Source organism: Ascaphus truei, chromosome 3 (genome assembly GCF_040206685.1).
Source record: "Ascaphus truei isolate aAscTru1 chromosome 3, aAscTru1.hap1, whole genome shotgun sequence".
Taxonomy (NCBI): domain Eukaryota; kingdom Metazoa; phylum Chordata; class Amphibia; order Anura; family Ascaphidae; genus Ascaphus; species Ascaphus truei.
In genome coordinates, this window is record NC_134485.1 from 352746798 (window position 1) to 352771075 (window position 24278).

General features: G+C 42.1%; 1 protein-coding gene across 3 annotated transcripts in view; it reads right to left on the reverse strand.

Annotated features, from left to right (window-relative positions):
• The window catches only part of CAB39L (calcium binding protein 39 like), an 85930-nt gene that overhangs the window by 13247 nt on the left and 48405 nt on the right, over positions 1–24278 (reverse strand). For all 3 annotated transcript variants that reach the window (XM_075591940.1, XM_075591942.1, XM_075591941.1), the window contains 2 exons: positions 21682–21800; positions 16628–16796 (listed from right to left, as the gene is read on the reverse strand). In XM_075591940.1, the coding sequence (XP_075448055.1) occupies positions 16628–16796; positions 21682–21800 (288 nt within the window). The remainder of the gene's footprint in view (positions 1–16627; positions 16797–21681; positions 21801–24278) is intronic.

Here is a 24278-nt window from a genome sequence, read left to right on the forward strand (position 1 = left end):
GCAGGTTGTTAAGACTGCTGCAGGCGACAATGGGCATTATGAGCTGTGTAGGAACACATCAAGTGGGGATATTTTATGAGATGCGGATAATATTTCCTACGCTTCCTCACACTAGTCTAAGAAACGGTTAACTATCAAGTTGAGTACATGGGCAAAGCAGGTTGCCTTGAGGTAATGCTGCCACCAGGTTAATTCTATTATCTCCTGCCACAAGCCCAACCTCCAGGTCCCTTGGAGAAAACAAGCACTCAAAATCCATTGCAATTGAAAAACAAATCAGCCACTTGATCAAACCCTGCATACACAGGGTAGCCTGACTCTTATAAGTGCTGCAGACTTCCTGAATCTTAACATCACTACCATCACCCCCGTCACATCGGACGATGTGGTAAGAGGAAAGCTCAATCAATGGGCGGTAACAGTCATGTAGTTCCCTACGCCATGTGTGCTAGTCCAAGTCTGCTGTGCACACAATGTGTGAAATATCAGCAGCCTGGGCCCACTACTTTAACAACGTCTTAGCACAGATGTGGAACAGCCGTAGTGGAAAAATAGGCCCCACTTTATATTTTACATCGAGGCCTAGCGTATTCTAGGAGCTCCCTAAAGCCTTTCTACTCAAAGCTAAAAGGGACAGCAAACATTTTGGACAATTTGCCACTCTGCAAAATGGCCTTATTGTGCGAGTGATAAATGTGCACTCTACCAAAAGCTTCACCAGCAATAGGTTGCTGTATTGGATTATCAGATATAATTAGGCCACTACGTGTCTAGTTATGTCAGAGGGTCCCCGCGGCTTCACTGCCCACTGCTAGTAGCAGAAGCTTGTGCTTGAGCAGGCCCCATAGCATCCTCCACCCTATCATCATCACTATTACCACCAACTATATCTTCAGTAGAATGACTCATCACCACCAAAACCCTCAGAGTCACCGGATCGAAGCTTAGTTGCTGTTAGTGAGGAGCAGGTAGGTAGCTGGGTGACAGTTAGAAGGGGAAGCAGGGGCAATAGGGAGAGGCAGGTCGTTTCTGAGCTGACACATCCCAATATATTTGCCATGTTGAGTGAAGATATTGGGAATGTTGGGGCAGAAATGGCAAGGCTGGGGGAGACTAATTCCTCTAGCAGCCAGGGGAATAGTTCCTCCAGCACAGTGGGGACTCAGGATGCTCAGATGCAAAAAAAGATTGTGGTGGTAGGGGACTCCATTATTAGGAAGGTAGATAGGGCAATCTGTTGCCGGGACCGCATGAACCGAACAGTTTGTTGTCTCCCGGGTGCTCGGGTTCGGCACATTGCGGATCGGGTAGACAGATTGTTGGGGGGGGGGGGGGGGGGCTGTGATTGACCCGGCGGTCTTGGTACATGTTGGCACCAATGACAAAGTTAGAGAAAGATGGAGGGTCCTAAAAAATGATTACAGGGATCTAGGCCAAAAGCTTAAGGCAAGGACCTCCAAGGTAGTATTTTCTGAAATACTACCAGTGCCATGTGCTACCGCAGGGAGACAGTCAGAGATCAGGGAGGTTAATGCATGGCTAAGAAAGTGGTGTAGGAAGGAGGGGTTTGGGTTTTTAGAGCACTGGGACTCCTTTTCTGAGTGGTGCCATCTATATTCTAGGGACGGATTGCACCTCAATGAAGAGGGATCTTCTGTGCTAGGGGGGAGAATGCTAAAAAGGTTGGAGGAGATTTTAAACTAGGATGGAGGGGGGAACGGAATGAAACAGATAATTATTAAATGGAATAGATGAGGATACAAGGTGGTATGGAGGTAGTATACAAAAAACAGGACATGGAGTCCAATCATGGTGCAACAGAATATTCCGCAGGTATAACATGTAGTAAGTCCCATAAACCACGGACATCAACATTCATATTCCTGGGTATATGTTTGAAACAGAGCTGATCCAGAGAAATTGACATCAATTGTCATCCCAATATAAAGTTCATGAACATGTGACTGCCGATTATGGCTTAAAACCTAGAGTGGGATTTATAGGGTACTAGGGGGACACATTGCCAAAGGCTGACGGTCCCCTTTTTAACCAACCACACTCAGATAAAGTCACAAAACAGTATAAATGACAGTCAAAGATTAGCCAATAATATCACAGTCCACTCACTGTTAATGTTGACAAACAGCAGGAAATCCGTGTAGGCGTGCATCCAGCTTGATTGAAGATCAGAAGAAAACAGCATCTAGGGAGGGAAGTGGAGCACAGCGCAGGGACAAATGGCAGGAACCAGCACACCATACGTTAAAAAACTCCTTTATTGGTCGACAAGGGGAGACACCACGAACAGGGAACAACCACCCACTCTGACGCGTTTCGGGGGGTGGTTGTTCCCTTTTCTTGGTGTCTCCCCTTGTCGACCAATAAAGGAGTTTTTTAACCTATGGTGTGCTGGTTCCTGCCATTTGTCCCTGCGCTGTGCTCCACTTCCCTCCCTAGAGGCTGTTTTCTTCTGGTATGGAGGTAGAATGGGGGCAAGTGCTAGTTTGACAAGCAGTGAGATACCTATAGTAAATAGAGATAATACTAGAAAACTTCTAAAGACTAAACCAAGTGGGAGCAGAAAGGAAGGAGCAGATAAGATAATAGTACAGGCTGAAAAAAAACTTAAATGCATGCTTGCTAATGCAAGAAGCCTGACAGATAAAATGGGGGAGCTTGAATTAATAGCTACAAGGGAGCAGTATGATATCATAGGCATTACTGAAACATGGTGGGATGAAACTCATGACTGGACAGTTAATTTAAAGGGGTATTCTCTTTTTCGGAAGGATCGAACAAATAGAAGGGGAGGTGGAGTATGTCTATATGTTAAACCAGATCTAAAACCTATTATAAGGGATGATGTCTATGAAGGGAATGATGAAAATGTAGAGACCTTGTGGATAGAAATTAGCAGTGGAGGTAAAAGTATAAAGAAAATGTTTGTGGGAATATGCTATAAACCACCAAATATCTGTGAGATTGTGGAAGCTAAAATACATTTGCAAATGGAGAAGGCATCAAAACTGGGTCATGTTTGCATAATGGGGGATTTTAATTATCCAGACAGACTGGGGCAATGAGATTAGCGTTACAACAAAAGGAAACAGGTTTTTGGGGGTGCTTAAAGATAATTATATGACCCAAATTATTGAGGAACCAACCAGGAGAGGGGCAGTTCTGGATTTGGTCATATCAAACAATGTAGAAGTAATAACAAATATTCAAGTCCTGGAACATTTGGGTAACAGTGATCATAACATGGTCTCATTTTAAATAAATGATCAAAAAACAGATTACTTGGGTTCAACAAAGACTTTAAACTTTAGAAAGGCAGATTTTAATAAACTGAGGTCTAATCTAGTAGTAATACAATGGGATGATGTTTTTGCAGGGAAAAATGTAGAAGATAAATGGGCAGTCTTTAAAACATTGTTAGAAAAGCACACTTATCAGTGTATACCCTTGGGTAATAAGTATAAAAGAAATAAGTGAAAACCAATGTGGCTAAATAAACAGGTAGGGGAGGAAATGGACAAGAAGAGGAAGGCGTTTAGATTCTTTAAATCAGAAGGGACAGAGACATCGTATCAGAATTATAAGGAATGTAACAAAAATTGCAAAAGGGCAATCAAATTAGCAAAAATGGATAATGAAAAAAGGATTGCAATAGAAAGTAAGGTCAACCCTAAAAAGTTCTTTAAGTACCTTAATAACAAAAAAATGAGAAAAGAAAATATAGGACCCTTTCAGTGTGAGATGGGTAGGCAGATTATTGGTTATAAGGAAAAAGCAGAGGTATTAAACAAATTCTTTGCCTCTGTGTTTACCAGGGAAGAATCAAGTTCAATAGTAGCGCCACAGGAGGAAGCCACAACCTCCATATTAATGACCAATTGGTTAACTGAGGAAGAAGTTCATAAGCGACTTGAAAAAATTAAAGTAAATAAGGCACCTGGCCCCGATGGCATACATCCAAGAGTTCTCAAGCAGTTAAGCTCAGTAAAAGCAAAACCATTATATTTAATATTTAAGGACTCCATTTCCACAGGCTCAGTACCACAAGATTGGCGTAAAGCAGATGTTGTGCCTATATTTAAAAAGGGAGCTAGATCGCACCCGGGGAATTACAGACCTGTAAGCCTGACTTCAATAGTAGGGAAACTACTTGAAGGTTTAATACGGGATAATAATCAGGAATACCTAGTGGAAAACAAAATTATTAGTAATAGTCAGCATGGATTTATGAAGGATAGATCATGCCAAACTAACCTTATTTGTTTCTTTGAAGAGGTAAGTAGGAATTTAGACCAGGGTAATGCAGTTGATGTGGTCTACTTAGATTTTGCAAAGGCTTTTGATACGGTTTCACACAACAGTCAGTATAGGATACAGCGAGTGACAGAAAAAGGAGGAACTTGTGGTTGCCAATAGTGGTTTTGCAGAACTTAAATATCGTCTGAGTTTGAATTTTTTTTTATTTTTCCGGTTATGTTTTAGACAGTTCCAAAAATGTATTTTTTTTTTTTTCACGGACCATCGGGGTGTCCAGGGACCACAGGTTAGGAACCCCTGCTCTAAGGAAACAAAGGGGCAGGCGGCACTACACTGGTATATAGTATATCATTAAGTGGTTAGGTGCACAGGAATAATGGACTTTATGTACAAGTCCTGGAATAGTAGTCAAAACAGAGGATTTCCAGCACTTCCAAAAATGCAAAGTAGTCAATTGTGATGAAAAAAAGAAAAGTGTATTTACATAAACACACTTGTCAGCAAATCCCAGAAAAGGTTTACAAAACAAGCTATAATAATCACGAAGAGTTCCCACCAGCCGGAGAGAAAACTCACAAAACAGAAGAGCAAGAGAGAAAAAAAACAGTTCAGAGCTTCACAGGACACAGCAGTCTCTATTACAAGAATCCTCAATCAGAAAAAACGAATCTTGTGTATGGCAGGAATGTGAGCAGCATCCGGCATTCAATATAGTGTGAGCTCTTCTACACATATGTTGATAGTTGCAGACAGAGCCACGGGAAGGAGGAATCAATAAAGTAGTAACAAAAAAATAAATAAGGTACTCGTCAATAAAAAAAAAAACCCTGACGTGGCGAGTCAGAAGAAATAGTTTGATAGCAATATTTTTCTCTCTCATATAGATATATACAAGGGGGCAAATGTTTTAAAGCCAAAAAAGGCCCATCTGTCTCGTTCCCACCAACTCAAAAGGTTCGTGGTACTTCCCTTGAAAGAGAAGAATTAAAAGATTACTAGTTGCAAAGTCAAAATCGCAGTCAGCAAAGAGCAGATAGGTCTTGTGCACATTTGCAAATTTGAGTGTTTGTCAAGTAATCCTCCGGAGGTCTGCAGACACAGCAGGACATCTTGGCAAACACTCCCAAACTGCGAGTATCCACACAAGGAGCTATCGGGTCTTTGCCAACTGCAATTTTGACATTACGGCTATTATCTGTTCTGACCCGTACCACCCTGATTAAGGGTATTTGAATTTAACTCTCTCACCGCGGAAGTACCACTAACTTTTGGGTTGTTGGAAACATGCCAGAAGAAATCATTTATTTATTTAAAAAATATTTTACCAGGAAGTAATACATTGAGAGTTACCTCTCGTTTTCAAGTATGTCCTGGGCACAGAGTAAAACAAATAATACATGGTTACAAGTACAGTTACATAAATGAACAAGGTATACATTATATACAAGACATTGCATGCACAGTTAAAGAAAATATATATTATGAGCGTATGAAACAGTTACAGACCAGGTTAAAATGTGAGACAGCCTTAGATTTGAAAGAACTTAAACTGGTGGTGGATGTGAGGGTCTCTGGTAGGTTGTTCCAGTTTTGGGGTGCACGGAAGGAGAAGGAGGAACGTCCGGATACTTTGTTGAGCCTTGGGACCATGAATAGTCTTTTGGAGTCTGATCTCAGGTGATAGGTGCTGCATGTGGTAGGGGTGAGGAGCTTGTTCAGGTAGCTGGGTAGCTTGCCCATAAAGTATTTGAGGGTGAGACAGGAAAGGTGAACTTTGTGCCTAGACTCTAGTGATGACCAATCTAGTTCTTTGAGCATTTCGCAGTGATGTGTGTTGTAGTTGCATTGGAGAACAAAACGACAAATTGAATTGTAGAGGGTGTCAAGTTTGCTAAGGTGGGTTTGAGGTGCCGAGCCATATACTATGTCTCCATAGTCAATAATTGGCATTAGCATCTGCTGTGCAATACGCTTTCTGACCAGGAGACTTAGGGAGGATTTGTTCCTGTAAAGTACCCCTAGTTTGGCATAAGTCTTGGTTGTCAGGGTATCAATGTGCATCCCGAATGTTAAGTGGGAGTCAAACCATAAGCCCAGGTATTTAAAACTAGTGACAGGTGTTAGGGTGGTGTTAGCGTTGGTTCTAATCAGTAGCTCAGTCACTGGAAGCTTTACAAATTTAGTCTTGGTCCCAAATACCATTGTTACAGTCTTGTCAGTGTTTAAAAACAGTTTGTTTTGGGAAATCCAGTTTTCGAGTCTCAAAAAGTCAGACTGAAGTATGTGTTGAAGGTCAGAGAGGCTATGGCTGTGTGCATATAGGATTGTGTCATCTGCGTACATGTGTATTGAGGCTTCCTTACAAGCTGTGGGAAGATCATTAATGAACACTGAGAAGAGTAGGGGCCCCAGAACAGAGCCTTGCGGGACACCACAGGTGATATCCAGGGGGTTGGAGTTAGAGCCTGAGATGGACACATGTTGGGATCTTCCTGATAGGTAGGACTGAAACCAGTTTAAAGCATGTTTCCCTATTCCAGAGCTCTGGAGTTTGTTAAGCAGGATAACATGATCAACTGTGACAAAAGCCTTTGCAAAATCTAGGAATACTGCACCAGTGAGTTGTCCCCGTTCCATTCCACACTGGATTTCATTGCAAACTTTTAGCAGGGTAGTTACGGTGGAGTGTTTGGGACGAAACCCAGACTGGAATTGGCTAGGGAAATTTGTCTTGGTGTAGAAATCGCTTAATTGGGAGTGGACACATTTTTCCATAACTTTGGATGGAATTGGGAGAAGTGAGATTGGCCTGTAGTTTGAGACAGTGTTTTTGTCCCCACTTTTGAAGATTGGGACAACTCTGGCAGTTTTCCAGGTCTTAGGGATATGGCCTGCAGACAGGATAGAGTTGACTATGGACGCAATTGGTTTGGCAATGGCCGGGGCACCAAGTCGTAGGAACCTAGATTGTAGTAAGTCGGGTCCACATTGGCTGCTTAGTTTTAGTTTGAGGAGCGCTTGTGTAATCTCCTCTTCAGATACTGGGCTAAATTGAAAATTGTGGGCAGTGTTGGGAGGGGGGTGGGACTGTAGGGATACTCCCAGGATGAGATTCATGTTTGGGGTTTGTGCTGCGTTTCGCTAATAAGTTAGTGGCACACCCCACAAAGTAATCATTGAATGCATTTGCAATGTCAGTGGGGTTTGTCAGAGTAATATCCCCCTTAGTGATATTACTTGGTTGTTGATGGTTAGGAGGCTGGAATATATTGTTGATAACCTTCCAGAAGTTAGCTGGGTTTGATGTATTTTGGTGGAGATTGTCAGAGTAATATTGTGCTTTTGCATGCCTTGTTTGCCTTGTGCACATGTTCCGCAGGCATCTGTAGTGATTGAGATCCTTGGTAGTGCCAGGTACTTTGTAGCTTTTCCACAAGGTATCCCTGAACTGGTAGAGTGCTATAAGGTCAGGTGTAACCCATGGAAGGTGGGCCCCCCGTACCCTTATTTTGCGTAGTGGAGCATGGGTATCGCAGAGTTTTAAGAACTCGGATTGGAAATAGGGTTGTAGTATACGTTGAAAAACCCCCTCAACTAAATTCTTTAAAATGAAAACTTTGCATTCAGAGAAGCACTGTCATGATACGTGACTTCATGATACGATCTGTTACATTCTTTTGTTTTTCAAAATAGTGGTGTACAGAGTCTGTACTGTAGTTACATAAATTCCAAGCCTGGAATGCACAGCAGAACATTGACAAGCGTATTGCCAAGTACAGTATTTGTTGGCGTTGGTCCGAGCCTAATACACAAATATTTCAAGGATGTGCAATAGCTTGAGTAAAATAACTGATCCCGTTCTATTATTGAATACTGTGATCAGGTCCGGCCGTGGGGTTTGCGGGGCCCAAGACGGCAAGCTGGGAGTGGGGTACCTCTGGTGAAAGTAGTCAGGGCGGCCCTCCTCCTACAGCGTCATGTTGTCATGGCAACGTGTCGCCATGTCACATCGGCTCACCATGACAACACAACGCTGCCGGAGGAGGGCCGCTCCGAATAAGGTATGAAACCCCCGTCTCAACACACACACCTTAAGGTAGGAGGCGGTCCTGCCAGACTGTGGAGTCCCCAGTGCCCTCCTCTGGCTGGAAGTTGGATCCCGGCGCCGACAGGAGGAGGGAAGAGGATGGCACGCCAGGGACCCCGAAGGAGGAGGGAAGATGATGGTACACCAGGGACCCCGAAGGAGGAGGGAAGAGGATGGCACGCTAGGGACCCCGAAGGAGGAGGGAAGAGGATGTCGCGCAGGGACCCCGAAGGAGGAGGGAAGAGGATGTCGCGCAGGGACCCCTAAGAAGGAGGGAAGAGGATGGCACGCCAGGGACCCCGAAGAAGGAAGGAAGAGGATGGCACGCGGGGACCCCGAAAGCGCAGCGTCCAAGGCAGGCGCCTTGCCCATGTGTGATTAAAATGTAAAGGTCAAAAAGAGGTTTTAACAACACTTGGTATGAGAACATTGAAAAAGCATACTTTGTATTTTGTCAGCTTGTGAAAAATCACAAGAGGAGTATGTAAAGCTATAAACCTGCCACCTGCCATTCAGCACCTAAATCCGCTCTGTACCTGGCGGAACTTTAATTTAACAATTAATTGTGGCAATTCCACACATTCGCTTCTGTAAATATCCTAATACTATAATGCAAGTTTAATTACATGAAGTCAAGGTAATGCTGCAGCTGCGCTTATATACAGGAGACCTGCTGCGAGTTAATCAGCATGTGGGCTTCAACGCACAAAATGTGCTCATTGATACAAAAGGAGGCCATAGCAACAAGCGTCAGAAATGGATGCACTGTAAAAAAAAGAGAACGTTAAATTATACAGAAGCAGTGGTTCTCAACCTTTTCTGAGCAGGGGCACCCCTGAAGGATTTTTAAATTCTCGGGGCATCCCTGCTCTTCAGACCTCACTCATCCCCCTCTTCACCCACCCCACATTCACCCTCACACATAATACTCAGCCTTTCACCGATGCACTCCACATTATCGCCCCTTCTCACATAACACACTCGCCCTCTTAATCATAAATACCACCTTTCACCCCCCCCTTTTTTTTACATACTCCCTACACCACAAAAAGGACACGTTTCTCTCACCCTCCCCACATAAATCCATCACCCCCACCCCCAAAGCCATCACACTCCCCTCTTTCCTCCCACACACCTGAAACATGTCAGCTGCTCAGGAGGCGCATCCTGCCTGGAGCGAAGAGGTGGACAGCAGCCCCTACGTCTCAGACTGCGCAGACGTTCCCGCTGAGCAGCCAGCAGAGTTTTTCCCCTGGCACCATGGAAACCTTGCAGAGGCTTGTGGCACACCAGGGGTCCTGATAGATTAAACACCGGAGTATACTTTTGTTCATGGCCTTGTATATAGCGGTTTGCACGTCTTATTTGACCCCCTTCCGGCATGAAATGGGTGAATTTGTCAGCAAATAGTATAGGGAGTATTTATATGGAACACTAATTGTAATGGTAATTCATTTTTAATTTTTTTTTTGCATAATTTGTCTCTCTGTTCCTAGCTTTAGGTTTGAACAGGCATGAACTGTCTTCTAAAAGCCAATGATAAAGCCAGCTGCTTCTTACATTTAAACACTGCACCTCAGTTTTACCCCGTTCTGTCGTGTGTTGTACAGTAGGTGCCTCGGCCACAGAGGTTTAGAAAAACAGAATGCTTGCTTAGTTGTGCGAAGTTTATACTTTTTTCTAGTACTCGCTGAACACAAAAGTTTACATAAAAGCACACAAGAGAAATCCCCAAATATTTGCATAATTAACAACAGTGGTTGAAGTGCCTTAATAAAAATAGTGGTACGATGTACAGTTTCAAAAACGAAAAATAAAATTAAAAACTTCTTAAATAACGGTGCAGAGTCTATTATATGTCATTTTATACAGTATTCCTACTGTAACATAAATGCAGAGAACATTTTAAATACAAGCAGCAGTCCTCTGAACACCCAAGTGCCATCACACTTTCAACATTGTATCTGAACCATTTGGTTCTTACGGAGGATTCAGCTCAGCCCCAGGACCATCAGGTTCTGGAAACTTTGGCCAATGCTTGCAGTAGATACAAAGCATGGCAAGTATCCCACATTGCTAATTATGCTCCCCAAATTCATTAGAACAGTTTAATCAGCAAATTGCTAAACTAAGGAACACAAAAAACAGCAAGGATCATATTTACTGAGGGGCATTCTGGTGCCATGGCCCCACCAGCATGCAAAGGGTTAAACAGGACTAACCCATATATAATACCATCTTGCCCCCCCCCCCCCCCCAAAAAGGAATAAAATGCTCTGATAATATCCTTCAGCAGGCATATTTGGGTGGATGTTGGCCAACAGTGCCTAAAAATACTTCCCACTGTCATGCTTGTCTGGAGATTTACTAATTAAAAGCGAGCACTACTAGCAAGCACGGACCGAACAGTTTATCGTTTCCCGGGTGCTTGAGTTCTGCACATTGCAGGTTGGGTAGACAGAGTTGGGAGGGGCTGGGAATTACCAACTTTATCACTCATGTCAACATGTACCAATGACAAAAAAGTTAGAGGAAGACGAACGGTCCTAAAAAGATTTGGATCTAAGACGCAAGCTTAAGGCAAGGACCTTCAAGGCAGTATTTTCAGAAATACTACCAGTGCAATACGTTACCCAAGGGAGGCAGTTGGAGCCGAGGGAGGTTAATGCAAGACTACAAAATGAGTGTAGGAAGGAGGGTTTGGGTATTTAGAGCACTGGTAGTCCTTCTCTGGGAGGTGCTCTTTATAGTAGGGCTGGAAGGACACCACAAGGGATCTTATTTGCTAGGGGAGATGATTACAAGGTCAGAGGAGATTACAAAACTAGGAGGGAGGGGCAAGCAAAAGGACTACACATAAAAGATATGAACTGGAAATCAGCTATTTGTCATGGGGATGGAGAGAAGGGGATGGAGAGAAGGGAATGGATAGTGTAGCAAGTAGAGATGCACCCATATTAAATACAGTTAATACTAGAAAACCTACAAAAAACAATGTCCATGGTAGAAGAAAGGCAGCAGGAGCAGTTAAGCAAACAGTATGACATCTAAAACAATAACATAGCTTGAACTCTCCTCCCCTTGGAGGGATTAAGCTCATTTATACTGGTTTAAAAATTGCTGAGACTTGAAAAGGCTGTGTGTACACAGTGATCACCTTATTACTCGTTCGTTTAATACATTCTTCCCCATTCCCCTCATTGGGTTGCTCATACTAGTCAATCATAAAAAAAACAAATGTGACAATTGAGCTGTATTTTGCAGTTTATTTCTTCCCTTCCCTTTGGGCTCCCCATGATTGCAAGGTCATAGAGAAGGGACCATTATCCCCGATATAGGTCCTATATAACATCACGCGGGGTCACAACCTCTCTGGATATGCCTTTGAGGGAGGTTTTAAATTGTAGGACACCAAGGGAAGTACCGAAGACCCATCTGGTCTTTGGGAACGGGCCAGAAGGGGGTTCACCCCTCTAAACGTTGTCGCCTTGTTCACATTTTACTCACTCCCCCTTTATATGTTGTTTTGTCTCCTTTCCTTTCCCCCCTCCCACCTCTAAGTCCCAATGTAAACATAAAAATAACTGTGTCCCTTGATGTATCAGTAGATCTTGTTATTTCATTATGTACTTTTGGTATTGTGTCATTTGTGCTATGCGTTGTTTTGCTATATAAAAGATTTTTTGTTCATATCCAAATCTCCTCTCTTTCATTTGAGTGCTGGGAACCCCTTTGGGATTTTTGGAAAGTATTATTTTTGGAGGGCTCAGGGTCCTCCCTTGTTCCCGTTGCACCACCTGTGACACATTGTTGAGTGCTGCCGATTCCATATATTTTTTTAAAATCTAAATATCCAACTATGATATGCCTGACACCAGAGTACAGTATCTATTAAATAATGTCAATGCATTTTGCATGGTAAGCAACTTTATATAAGCCACTGTGTTCCAAATGGTCAGCACTGATATGCTTAACGTTATCTAAAGCTATATCTTATTCATTTGTTCTACTGAGAAATTTGAGACCAGGTTGGATATTATCTTTTTCATTATTGGATACTGCAATGGAACCAGCGGGTCACTGGATAAAGAACTCTTGTCCCTGAGGCAAAGGATAGCAACACAAACTTTACATTTCTGGTACTGTAGGTGCAGACAATATCTTTATTTCTTACTAACCCACATGAGCACATTTGTAACATCATCAGCCTGCAAACACAATCTCACAAAATGTATACAAAAAATAAATAAAACATTTCTGTTTATGGACATGTTTAGAATCCACAGCTAATAAAGCTACCATTTAAAGTGATAAAATACCAACACTTTCAAATCTAGCTGTCTAGAGACGATATGATCTGAATTGAAAACCCATACTTTTATGTATCTAAAAGATATTTATTAAATATGTTTTACTTTTCTCTATGGGTAGGACAGGTGAGATCAAAATGATACACTACCTTTTACTGACTCAACAAATGCAAATGCCCTATTTATTGAGAGGGGAAAAAAAAAAAAAAAAGATTTGCTCTAAGGAAAATGAAAGTGGCTACCAAAAATGTAAAAGAAAATAGAAAATCTGCATTTTTAAGTTCCAGATCGATAAAGAACTTTAAGTCAACTCCCCCGATATCAAAACCTAATGAAGCTTGTTTGCCAGAAACAGGCTATTTAATGACATGTATTAACCTTATTGAAGTGCAAAGTAAAGACAACAGTAGATTGCCAAGTTTGCTTTCTGATTGTTTTATACATTTTCTTAATCCAAAAAAGCCAACCACCATGAAAACAAAAACACTCTTGGTTCAAGTGACGCTACTCCACAGCATTTCTTAGAAAATGCTGCAGCTATTTACAATTGTCTAAGACCCAGAAAAGAGCATTTATGTTAGAGGATTTGACGGTGAAGTTTGTAAACATGATGTAAATTTAAAAAAAAAAAAAAAAGAATTTTCACAATTTGTAAAATAACAAAATGCTGAAAAATGATCACTTTGTAAAACATTCTAGGGAGTTCAGTTCAGGTTTATTTTAGAAACGGACCATTAGGAGGCCCACCTCGTTTGCCCATTTCCCCGGCCAGCTGTAAAGCCTCAACCTTATTTCATATTCAGCCTCTAATATTGGGAGTATTGAGAATATTCTTGTGTCTATACTAAGTAGATTTGAACTTCTGCGTTAACCTGCACCCCTTCCTTTGGGAAGCTATTCAATGGATCCACTCCCCTTTCAGTTATGTACTTCATCACATTTCCCTGACTCTCCCACCCTTTAGACTCAAGGCATGAGCTCCTGTTATAGTACTCCACTTTCTCTGAAAAATTATTCTCTCCAGTACCTTAGACCAGCGGTGCGCAAACTGGGGGGAGGGGGCGCAAGATTGTTTAGGGGGCGCAGGCGATTTTGCCAGAAGCCGAGAGAAAAGCAGTCGTTAGCTGCAATTTCTCCTGCAGCACAGGCTTTGCCTTGCTAAACGCAGCGTGATAAGGTGTGTGTGTCATGGAGAGGTGGGAGGGGGGTCAAAGAGAGGCATGGAGAGGGCGGGAGGGGGGTGAGAGACATGGAGAGGTGGAAGGGGGGTGAAAGTTTGACATGGGGGTGAGAGACATATTGGGGGAGGGGGAGAGAAAGACACTGGGGGGAGGGGAGGGAACGGGAGACACCCTGGGGGAAGGTGAGAGAAACACACACACACACACACACAGGCTGGAAGGAGAGAGAGAGAGACACACACACGGGGGGGAGGGAAAGAGAGAGACACTGGTGGGAGGGAGAGAGACACTGGTGGGAGGGATAGAGCGACACTGGTCGGAGGAAGAGGCACAATGGCTTGAGGGAGAGACACTAGGGGGAGGGAGAAAGAGACTGGAGGGAGGGAGAAAGAGAGCGAGAGTGGGGGGAAGGATGGAGAGACACTGGAGAGGGAGTGAGAAACATTGGGAGGAGAGACTGGGGGAGAGGAGTGTGAGACTGTGGAAGAGGGGAGAGAGGTCCTGATGTGGCGGAGTGATAGAGAGATTAATAATACAGCATAAATGGAGACGCTATTGGACAAATATCCTAATATTTATTTTTAAGTGGTGTAATTTGTGTTATAAATATTTTTTATGATGTGTCCCGGTTTTTACTTTTGAAAGTCTGGTCACCCAAGCTGGCGGCCAACATCATGGTGCGCGCGGGGGCTGCGGAGGTATGGCGGCTGAAGAGAAATGGCTCCAAAGAGGCCAGGGGAGGAGCACGCCCCAGCGCAGTGACATCAAACGCGCTGCAGGTCTGGCCAGCACAGTGGAGTGATTGATGTTCAAGCTGCAGCTGCACGCTTTGCTGTGTCTGCTGCTGTTGGGGGAGAGGGGATGGGAGGGAAATTCCAGCGGGGGAGGAGGTGGTTCCCCTTTCAGACCAATGAGCTCCACACCCACTGGTAGCAGGGCCTTCCAGCACCTGGAGGAGCCGGAGCAGGCCCCTGCCTCATGATCACCTATCCCCAGGGAGCTTCAGCAAGACCAGGAAGAGATCAACGGAGCACCCCCCTCCACGCCCAGCTAAATGGAGGGATGAAGGTGAGGCAGAGATGGCAGAATTGAGGGGCTTGAGAGGAGGATGAGTTTTGGGGGACCGAGGGTTATTCTTTGGGTCGGGAGGGGTGGGGGTCACTTGGGAGTATTGATCAGCAGGGGAGATCCATCAGTACCCCACTTGAGTTTGGTTATGGGGATCCCTGGGCAATATTTAAAACGGGAATAAATAAATAATACATAACACTGGTAGGTAGGAGATGATGACACTGGGGAAAGCAAATGAGAGAAGGAAAAAATGGAGGGGAAGGAAAAATAAAAAAAGGGGAGGGGGGGGGGGAAGAGGGAAGGGAGGTAGCAAAAAGGTGGATGAATTCGCCCTCAAATGGATTGCCTTTGTGCACCAGAAAAAAAACATATTACCAGATGCCAGCAAACAATAAAATAAACAGCGATCCAATACTAGTATACTGCCTGCGCGCGCACGCCTGCAGCCCAAGCGATTTGTGAACTTAGCTGCAGGAAATTGTAGACGCGTGGCGGACGCGTCTCAAAGCTGGTTCGCCCTCATTGGCTGAACCAGCTAATGTGCGCTGAAGTCATGAAACGAAATTTCGTGGATGAAAAGGGGGGCTTGGCATAAAAAGTTTGCTCACTCCTGCCTTAGACAAAGGGTGCTCAAACTTTTTCCCCTGCGACCCGCTGCATGCTGTCCCTCCCTGCTCGGCCCCCCCTTACCTTGGCTCTGGCATCAAATGATGCCACGTGATCATGTGACATCATGTTGCCATGGCAACGTGATGTCATGTGACCCCCACGGCATCATTTGACGCTGCGTCGCTGGAAGCCAAGGTAAATGAGTTACAAAGGCCTTGTGCGGTCCCCCAGCATTTAAATTTAATGCCTTGGGGAAGAGTGCGGGACCTCTAATTGCCGTGCCCCCCTTGAAAATTTCACACCCCTAGTTTGCACTCCCCTGCCTTAGACCAGTGGTTAACTCTTTTTGGTTAAGGAACCCTATGTGAAATTCTGAAGGACCCCCAACCCTCTCTAACAGCGAGTCTGAGATCAGATGCATTGTAAATTCTTCTGTATTTGGTACAATTTGCAAATCACCAGAAAATTGCAGGGAACCCTTTAGGGATGCCCGGGGAACCCAAGGGTACCTAGGAACCTGTTGAAAAACACTGCCTTAGACCCTTAATGTATTTAAAAGTTCTAGAACATCCTCCTCCAACTCTCTTCTTCCCATATACACATGTTGTTGTACTAATTGTGGAGGCCTTTCCTTTTGAGTTTTATACTTCCAACAATGCATCAATCTAGTTGTCATTCTTTGCACTACCTGCCTTGTTAGGTCCCGGAAATACAGTATGGGCTCGAGAAATAAACATGGTTTAGGTGAGATTCTACCAAAGATCTCTGAAGTGGTTTTACTACCTCCCTGTCCTTGCTGACCATACATTTCACTATACAACCATGCATCTTTGCTCACTCATTTTGTAAAATTTCTTGCCCACTTTTAAAGTCATCAGACACACCACCACCCAAATCCTTTCCTCTGTGGTGATTGACAGCACTGTACCACTGATAATTTTAGTGGTCTTTGGAGGGGAGGAGGAGAGGAGGGGGGCGGGGGGAAACAAATCTGTACCGAAAAATTCTCCCTTGCTATGACACAAAGAAAAATAAACTTGGTATGAGCGCTATTTTAAACTGCGTAAACACTGAACAGGCATGAAATGATTTACCTTAAATGTAGCAAAGGCATCGGAAGCTATGTCGAATGTTGACATTTCAACATATTTAAAGAAGTCTCCGAACTGCTCAGAGTAAATGATGGTTTTGGCAAGCGGCTCGTGACGGACACATTCCCGGAGCATTATCCCACAATGTAGGGCAACTTGAGGGGATTCATACCTAAAAGGAAACACTACATATTAGAAGAGGAGGCTCAACAGGCACGACAATTGTTCTGCCCTAATCACAACAGGTTTTACCAAATCGGTTATTCCACTTATACAAATTGTAAAAAGCCAATAACCGGAACGTTTTTAGCCTGTTTAACAAAATAATTGCTGGGATGACTTGAAGCAGCCACCTCCGGTCCTGAAGATGTGAAAATAATATAAGAATGGAAGACCCAAAACCTACATTAAATGTAACATGTAAAGGATGTCCAAGTGGTTTTTAAAATCATCATCTGTGCGGTGCTAAAAACATTTCCTAATATTTTTTGCCATTTAAGTATGGTTTACTGGGTTTAGAATTTTGCCGACTTTCGATTTTTGTGTTTACAATATTCTTATTTATGTTTCTAAATATGTACATAACGATATAGAATTTTGGAACTGCGCTTTCAAGTTCCAGTGTCATCACTGCATCAGGGAGACACTGGTTGCGGTTTATTTTCCCAGAATCCCTTGCTTTGCTTCTCCCCACTACTCTCCTGTCCAACTGAGGGCAACGTCATCACACTGGAATGAAGGCTGGATTGTATTCTGCCATTCTTTTCTATGCCAAGCAGAAGGTGATTTCAGAGAAACTTTCAAGGAGTGTCAGGAGTGGTCTGTAGGATTATGGAAACATGCCCCTTTAAAATGTAAGCAATACAAAAATAAAATAGAAAAATGTTTGAGGGAACTACACCTTCATTATTAAAATCAAAATCCTCAAACCTGAACTCAAAGAGAAAATAAAGATCCACTCTGCAGCCACAATACAAATGTTTACATGTATGTATACCAACATGCCTGTTATAAAAATGTTTCAGAAGTTCTGTGTGGGGCTGTGTCCTCATTTCCCCCTCTATGTGGCTGTCAGGGATAGAACTGAAATGTTATTTGGAAATTAAGTCATCTTAAATAAAAAATAAAAAAAAGCCACTGGAATAATCCAATCAAACTTTTTGCAAAACCGTAGAGAAGCTGGCCAAATTGTAGGACTATTTTTGTGAGGGAGCTCAGGAGAACGGGCACCTTATTTATATGTTCTGTGACATTTAAGGGATATATAAGAAACAGAGTACAGTGATTATAAAAGTATTAGGAATGGAAATACGATGCCACGTGGGACAGAATAAATGCTTTTTCTATCACCTTTCTGTATTTAAAGATATTTAGTGTAGTTTAGATAAATTCATTTTTCTTTGTTCAAGGTTACGGGACCGAATGCCTACAAAAACACCACTTGCAGTACTTTATGCCTTGTAGAGCTACAGCAGTACACCTATTTGAAAATAAATTCAATTACATGTAATCAGGCAAATAGAGCTTCCCTTCTGACCATTCTGAGGAACAACCTGCATTCTCTCGAATGTGTCTCAAAAGTAGGATGAACAATATATGCAGTAACACGTTTTTTTGACAGCCAAGAATTTAAGTTACACTGATGGTGCAAGAGACTCTTACCAGTAAAACAAAAAGGTTATTAGATCCCTTAAATTCAGGCTTTTTGCCTGTTGGGGTCATTATATTTTCTTCACACATTTGGTAACATTACGCATTTATTCTACGCCATCATTCTTGTACAGTTTATAAAAAAAATAAAATCCACAAAAAAATTTCTCTCAATTTCTTTTACACACAAGCTCTGTACAAATACTGTGGTTTGTCATATATTATTAGAATGTTAATGTTGAGTACAATAACAAATCCAGTGTGTGAGTTACTGTACATGGTCCCAGTTACAAAAATGGAAGGCTGCAATTTATTTCCTACAAACAGAACGGTTTAGCAGAGCATTGAAAATAATGTTATGCAAAGTCCATGCAGGCAGCCAACATGTAATTATTAGCAACAGGAAATGACTGCAGGAAATAGCACAGCATTGCTAGATTTCCTTGGTGATTGAAAAATGGATGTACAGTAGCACGCTGGAAAATTCACGAACTCTATGCCAACTACATACTGTAAGGGTTAGGGGGTCTAGGAATTTAATCTATGCGAATTTGAGTTCTACCTAAACATTTTTTTGCTGCAATGAACACCTTATCAAACAGGTGTATGGTGTGTTCCTGGTGTATTTTCTTGTGAAAGAGATTAAATAGTAGGGAGGATAATTAGCATTAATGGCTTGTGTGCCCTAGTGACGTAACTCAACCTGACGGCTGGAACTCGGAGGGGGTCCTTGAGACGTTCATGACTTTTTTTGGTTCATCCTTTAAAAAGGATAACGAGTTCCACTGGAATGCAATCGGATCAAGAGGACCTTTCTTATCCGCTCAGATGACTGCAGTCACGATCCCGCCAAGGAGCGAATATGTGGTTGCAACTCGCCAGAGAGGACCTGGTACTCTGATGCTGCAGAAAGGGTTAAGCAGCAATCTCCCCCAAAAACTAAACGGTAATCATAGATCGTCAGTTTATTTTGTGCATTGGGGTGGGTGAAGGGGTGAGCAAATTTCCAACAATATTTCCAGAGTAGCATTGACAGGACTTCACAGTGATAAACATTTGTTACGGTTAGTAGAAGAGATTGCTGCTTTAACAGAAATGGAGATATTCGTGTTTAAGATCCTGTGACCTTGTATGTGACCTTGTGGAGGATGTCACAATAGAATGTAAGCTCTTTAGAACAGATCTTAACCCATTAGTCGATGTGTTACACCATGTACACAAATATTTTTAAAGATCCCAATCCAAACGAACATAACAAACAGTAAATTAAGTGTAAAATATTAACAATGCAATAAAATATTAACAAACCTGTTTTCATTTCCATTACTTCATTTTGTACACAGAATGAAGTAAGCAGAGTTCAATTTGCTGGTCTGCTCTGTTTTCCAACAATTTTGAGACGTAACAGGTCAGTTATTTTAAGAAGCCATTCTAGAGAAGGATTCCAGATATGCAGTTACCTGATTAAATTATTGAATGCCTTTGGCTAACCAGGAGCAATTAAATATCCCTGACTTGTAACAGGTCTGAAATATACCCAGTGCCCTTTAACAGAAGGTGAACTGTTGAGCTACAGCAAGTTAAAGAGGCAGTGTCATGCAGCAGGTCTCAACATTAAAATAAATACATTAGATATAAATATATACCTATCAAATAAAAAGATCACTTGTGAGCACATTCACATGTCTTAGACAGGTCTGCAACCCTGCCTTTCACCATTATCACCTAGCATTGAGTGCTTCCGCTGCAGCAAGGGATTCTGGGAAATGACATGCAAATTAGCACACAGTGTCACCTTTTGCCTTTTGAAATCCATTTTTACATGGAACTCTACAGCAAGTATTAGCTTATAATTTCAGGCAAAAGGTCACATGATGTGCCTTGCTGCAGTGGAAGCACTGTATGCTAGGTTATAATGGTGAAAGGCAGGGTTGCAGACCTGTCTAAGGCTGGGGCCATGGTACCGCAGACCGTGCGTAGACTGCCTTAAGGCAGTGTTCGCGTCCATGTGGCGCGCGGGCGGAAGTGGGCGCGCGTCGCATATATATGTGTGTGTGTGTATATATATATATGTATATATGTGTATATATATTATACATACATACACATATAGATATAGATATAGATATATATATATATATATATATAATACACACACACACACACACACACAATGGTGAAAGGCAGGGTTGCAGACCTGTCTAAGACATGTGAATGTGCTCACAAGTGATATTCTTTATTGGCTATATGCCAATGGTGGGGGGTTTTTGTTGCCTTTTTCACCCACCATAACTTAAAATGTAATGGTAAACCTACCCAGCCTAGAAATATTGCAAAGCAAGTATAAACCAACCTCACACTGATGATACCCATCAAGGTTGAAACATGTCTGTGAATGGTTTGACTTGCTTTGCTAGTGCCATGCTCTGCTTAAAAGTTGTGTGAACGGCGATGCATTTGCTTAAATGGGCTCCATGTGAATGGATATTCCAGGCAAAAGGTGACACATTGTGTGCTCATTTGCCATGTAATTTCCCAGAATCCCTTGCTGCAGTGGGGGCACTGTATGCTAGGTGATAATGGTGAAAGGCAGGGTTGCAGACCTGTCTAAGACATGGGAATGTGCTCACAAGTGATTATATATAGACATACATATATTTATTATATGTGCATCACGTTAAAAATGAAAGGATGATCTATTTTCCTCCAAGTGCATTGAATTCAAGCATATCAGCTACTTATATTGATCTTATATTGATTATATTAATGAATGATGGGGTCATAATTACTATACAAAAAATGGACAAAAAACAACAATTCCCCTCTAGTATGAGGACTGGCAATCTCATCACCAAATAACATTCAAGATTGTAAAAAGCTTCCAAAGCTTTTGTTTACCAAGAAAAAAGAAAGTTTAAAAAATATATATATAATATCAATTTTTAAATAATGGTTAAATCGCCTACATCTAACATGTCATATCTGGTCGTATGAGGGACCCTCTTTAGAAAAAAATACAATACAATAGACAATATTTTGTGAAAAAGATAAGGTGTGGATTGACATTTTGTGACGTTCACTGCAAGTGTAGCATTCTGCTTCACGGGAGATAACGTACATAAATTACTGAGAAACCAAACACCTTTTTGTAATAAATAATACATTTTGTGAATAATAATTTAAAGGAATGTTATACCTACAAGTCATAGGGAGTCAACTTTTGTAGGGACATTTTAAAAAAAATTTTTTTAACAAAAATTATTTTTTTTCCCCCAAGGGTAATTCTATCTTTAATTGAAAATTAAAAATGAAAACCTTCAAGTTTATTCTACTGTTTACCCTTTAAATTCCATTGATCAATCACCCTGAAGGAGATGCCACAAGTTTTCTATTGGTTGGAAACCTACCCTTTCAGTAGTATAAAGAGGACATGTTGATGAGAACTAATGTACTCCACAGTGGGACTCCGGGTACCAATCTGTCTTCGCAAGATGTTGTTGAATATCTGGGATACATCCTTCTTGCCCTGCGGGATAGGAGTAATATATTTAAGCATATTCACAAACATGTATTATTTGTATCGGAAGTATATTAAACATGCATAATAACCTTTTTGGGATGATACATTCACACTCTAAAGCTGTGAGCTGAGAGATTAAGGCACGCCTTAAAACAAGATTCAGTGCAATCTTCATTTGAACATTTTAACCAATCACTGTATCTGTACCACAATGGTGCAAGAGGAAATATGGTAGAATTGAATAGCCCTCATATGCAGGGTTGCCACCTTCGACTGAAAACCAACCTGGAGATTGTTAAAACATTTTTTTTTTTAAATAAAGCACTTGCCTCTGATGTCCTCCTGGCATCTTCCCCCTGCAACTCACTTCAATACGCCACCATTTGCCACCGCGCAGCCATATTGTCAGTATTTGCAGGGGGAAGATGCCGGGAGACGTTACCGCCGCCGCTCGCCACCACCCGGAGGTTTACTAGGTAAACCCGTAGCCCGGAGATACGTGGCCAAAACCCGGTGAAACCTAGAGTGGTGGCAACCCTGCTCATATGTCCAGTGGACAGTTGATTGCTGCCGAGATTTAACCACATGGCAAGAATGCTTGATACTGACCCAACAACCCGGGAGAGCGATGTGAGAACACAAACTAGAAAAATGTGTCCATCCTGTCCGTTTATTAGACCAAATAAAATTATTTTGCATTGCAGTTTGTCTAGGAGGAGGAAATAACTTGCGTCACCAGATGGGCATTCTTTTCTTTTATTATGCCCTTAAAACCTAGAACACTCAGGGTAACCAGATGCAGATTTGCCCTGTTCTAAAAACAGAGGGTATTATTATTTATCAGGAGGTACAATTTTACACACACCCTTTTTTAAGTCACAGAACTAAACGGGATCCTTTATTGATACACGTATGACTCATCGTGCAATTCTAGAACTACAGTTGTAAGATTCATTTTATTTCTACTCAAATAGATAGAGAATCCCTCCACGCCCCTGTTTTACCTCACGGTTAAAGGAGCCTCTGAAAAAAGGATTACAATTCTAAGCACTAATGGATTCATACGAGTATTTTTTGTAATGGTTATGAAGCAGGGAGCTGAACCACGTTAATGTCAGCTGCGGTGACCCCCCCGCTCGCCTCCATAGGTTACTTTGTGGTTCTTAAATCTCCCACAGCTCGCGTCAGATGTTGCGGCTCCCTATTGTCCTGTGTGCCACAGGAGATTTAAACCTCCATTTTGTTTCCCTAGCAGGGGATGGTACCAGGGGCACTTTTGGGGGCCAAGTATCCTCTGGAACCAGGGGGTCCCCGGAGCTGCCATTAATGAGGTTTAGTTCTGGAGACCCCTTGCTTCCACCTATCAAAAATACATAAATAACAATTATATATTATATTACAATGAAAAAAAAAAAAAAATACAGGTAGGCGAAACCACACCTTTAAGCGACAGTTGGAATAGAACAATATCCATATGGTAAAGCACAATGCAGATATCACTAGGGATACATTGTGGGATTCCTACATGTTTTTTTATACATGTTTTCTTTCTTTGCTAAAAAAATGTGAATTCTCACTTGTTCGGAAAGAAAAAAAGCTGCCACAAGTGTGAGGTCGATTGTATTGATGGAATTGCCAGTACAGGTATGATGATGAATGTCTTTGTAATATACCAACGGGAACCTGTATATACAATTTGACCAACGTTCATCTGCAGCATGTTACGATGAGGAATCTCTTACTGCCTCTTACATAATGGCTGAGGCTCAGAGCATGTATTACATTTAATGCAGGCATGAAGACGTATGCCAGGTCCCTGAGAGTACAAGCTCTTAGAACCTTTAGCTACTGTAAGTATTTCAGCTGCTTCTCCCATTCTGAGTGCTGTAGATTGTACATTTTAGCCTGCAGGCTAATCTTTGGTGATGCAACAAATCAATTTAATGATACTCGTCTACATGTGCTAGTTCAAGTAATGTTCATGCAAAACATCACACCACCACAGCAATTTATCTAGATCATCAAGTAATTAATGTGCCCATTAAATGTAAGATAAGGAAGAATTAGAAGTAATTAGCCGTACAGAAGCGATAAGGAAGAATATTTGTTTGCTCCAGTCTGCACCTTTTAAAATATATTTACGTTGTGGGTACAGAAACTGCTCTTGGAATTTCTAAGAATTGTCTCTTAAATAAAAAAAAAAAAAGATAAAATAATAACTTAAAAAAAATTATATTTTTTCATATATACAGGCATACCCCGGTTTAAGGACACTCACTTTAAGTACACTCGCGAGTAAGTACATATCGCTCAATAGGAAAACGGCAGCTCACGCATGCGCCTGTCATCACGTCCTGAACAGCAATACCGGCTCCATACCTGTACCGAAGCTGTGCGCAAGTGGGGAGACTATAGAGCCTTTTACACATGTGTTATTTACATCAGTTATGCATGTATATGACGATTGCCATACAGTTCATGCGT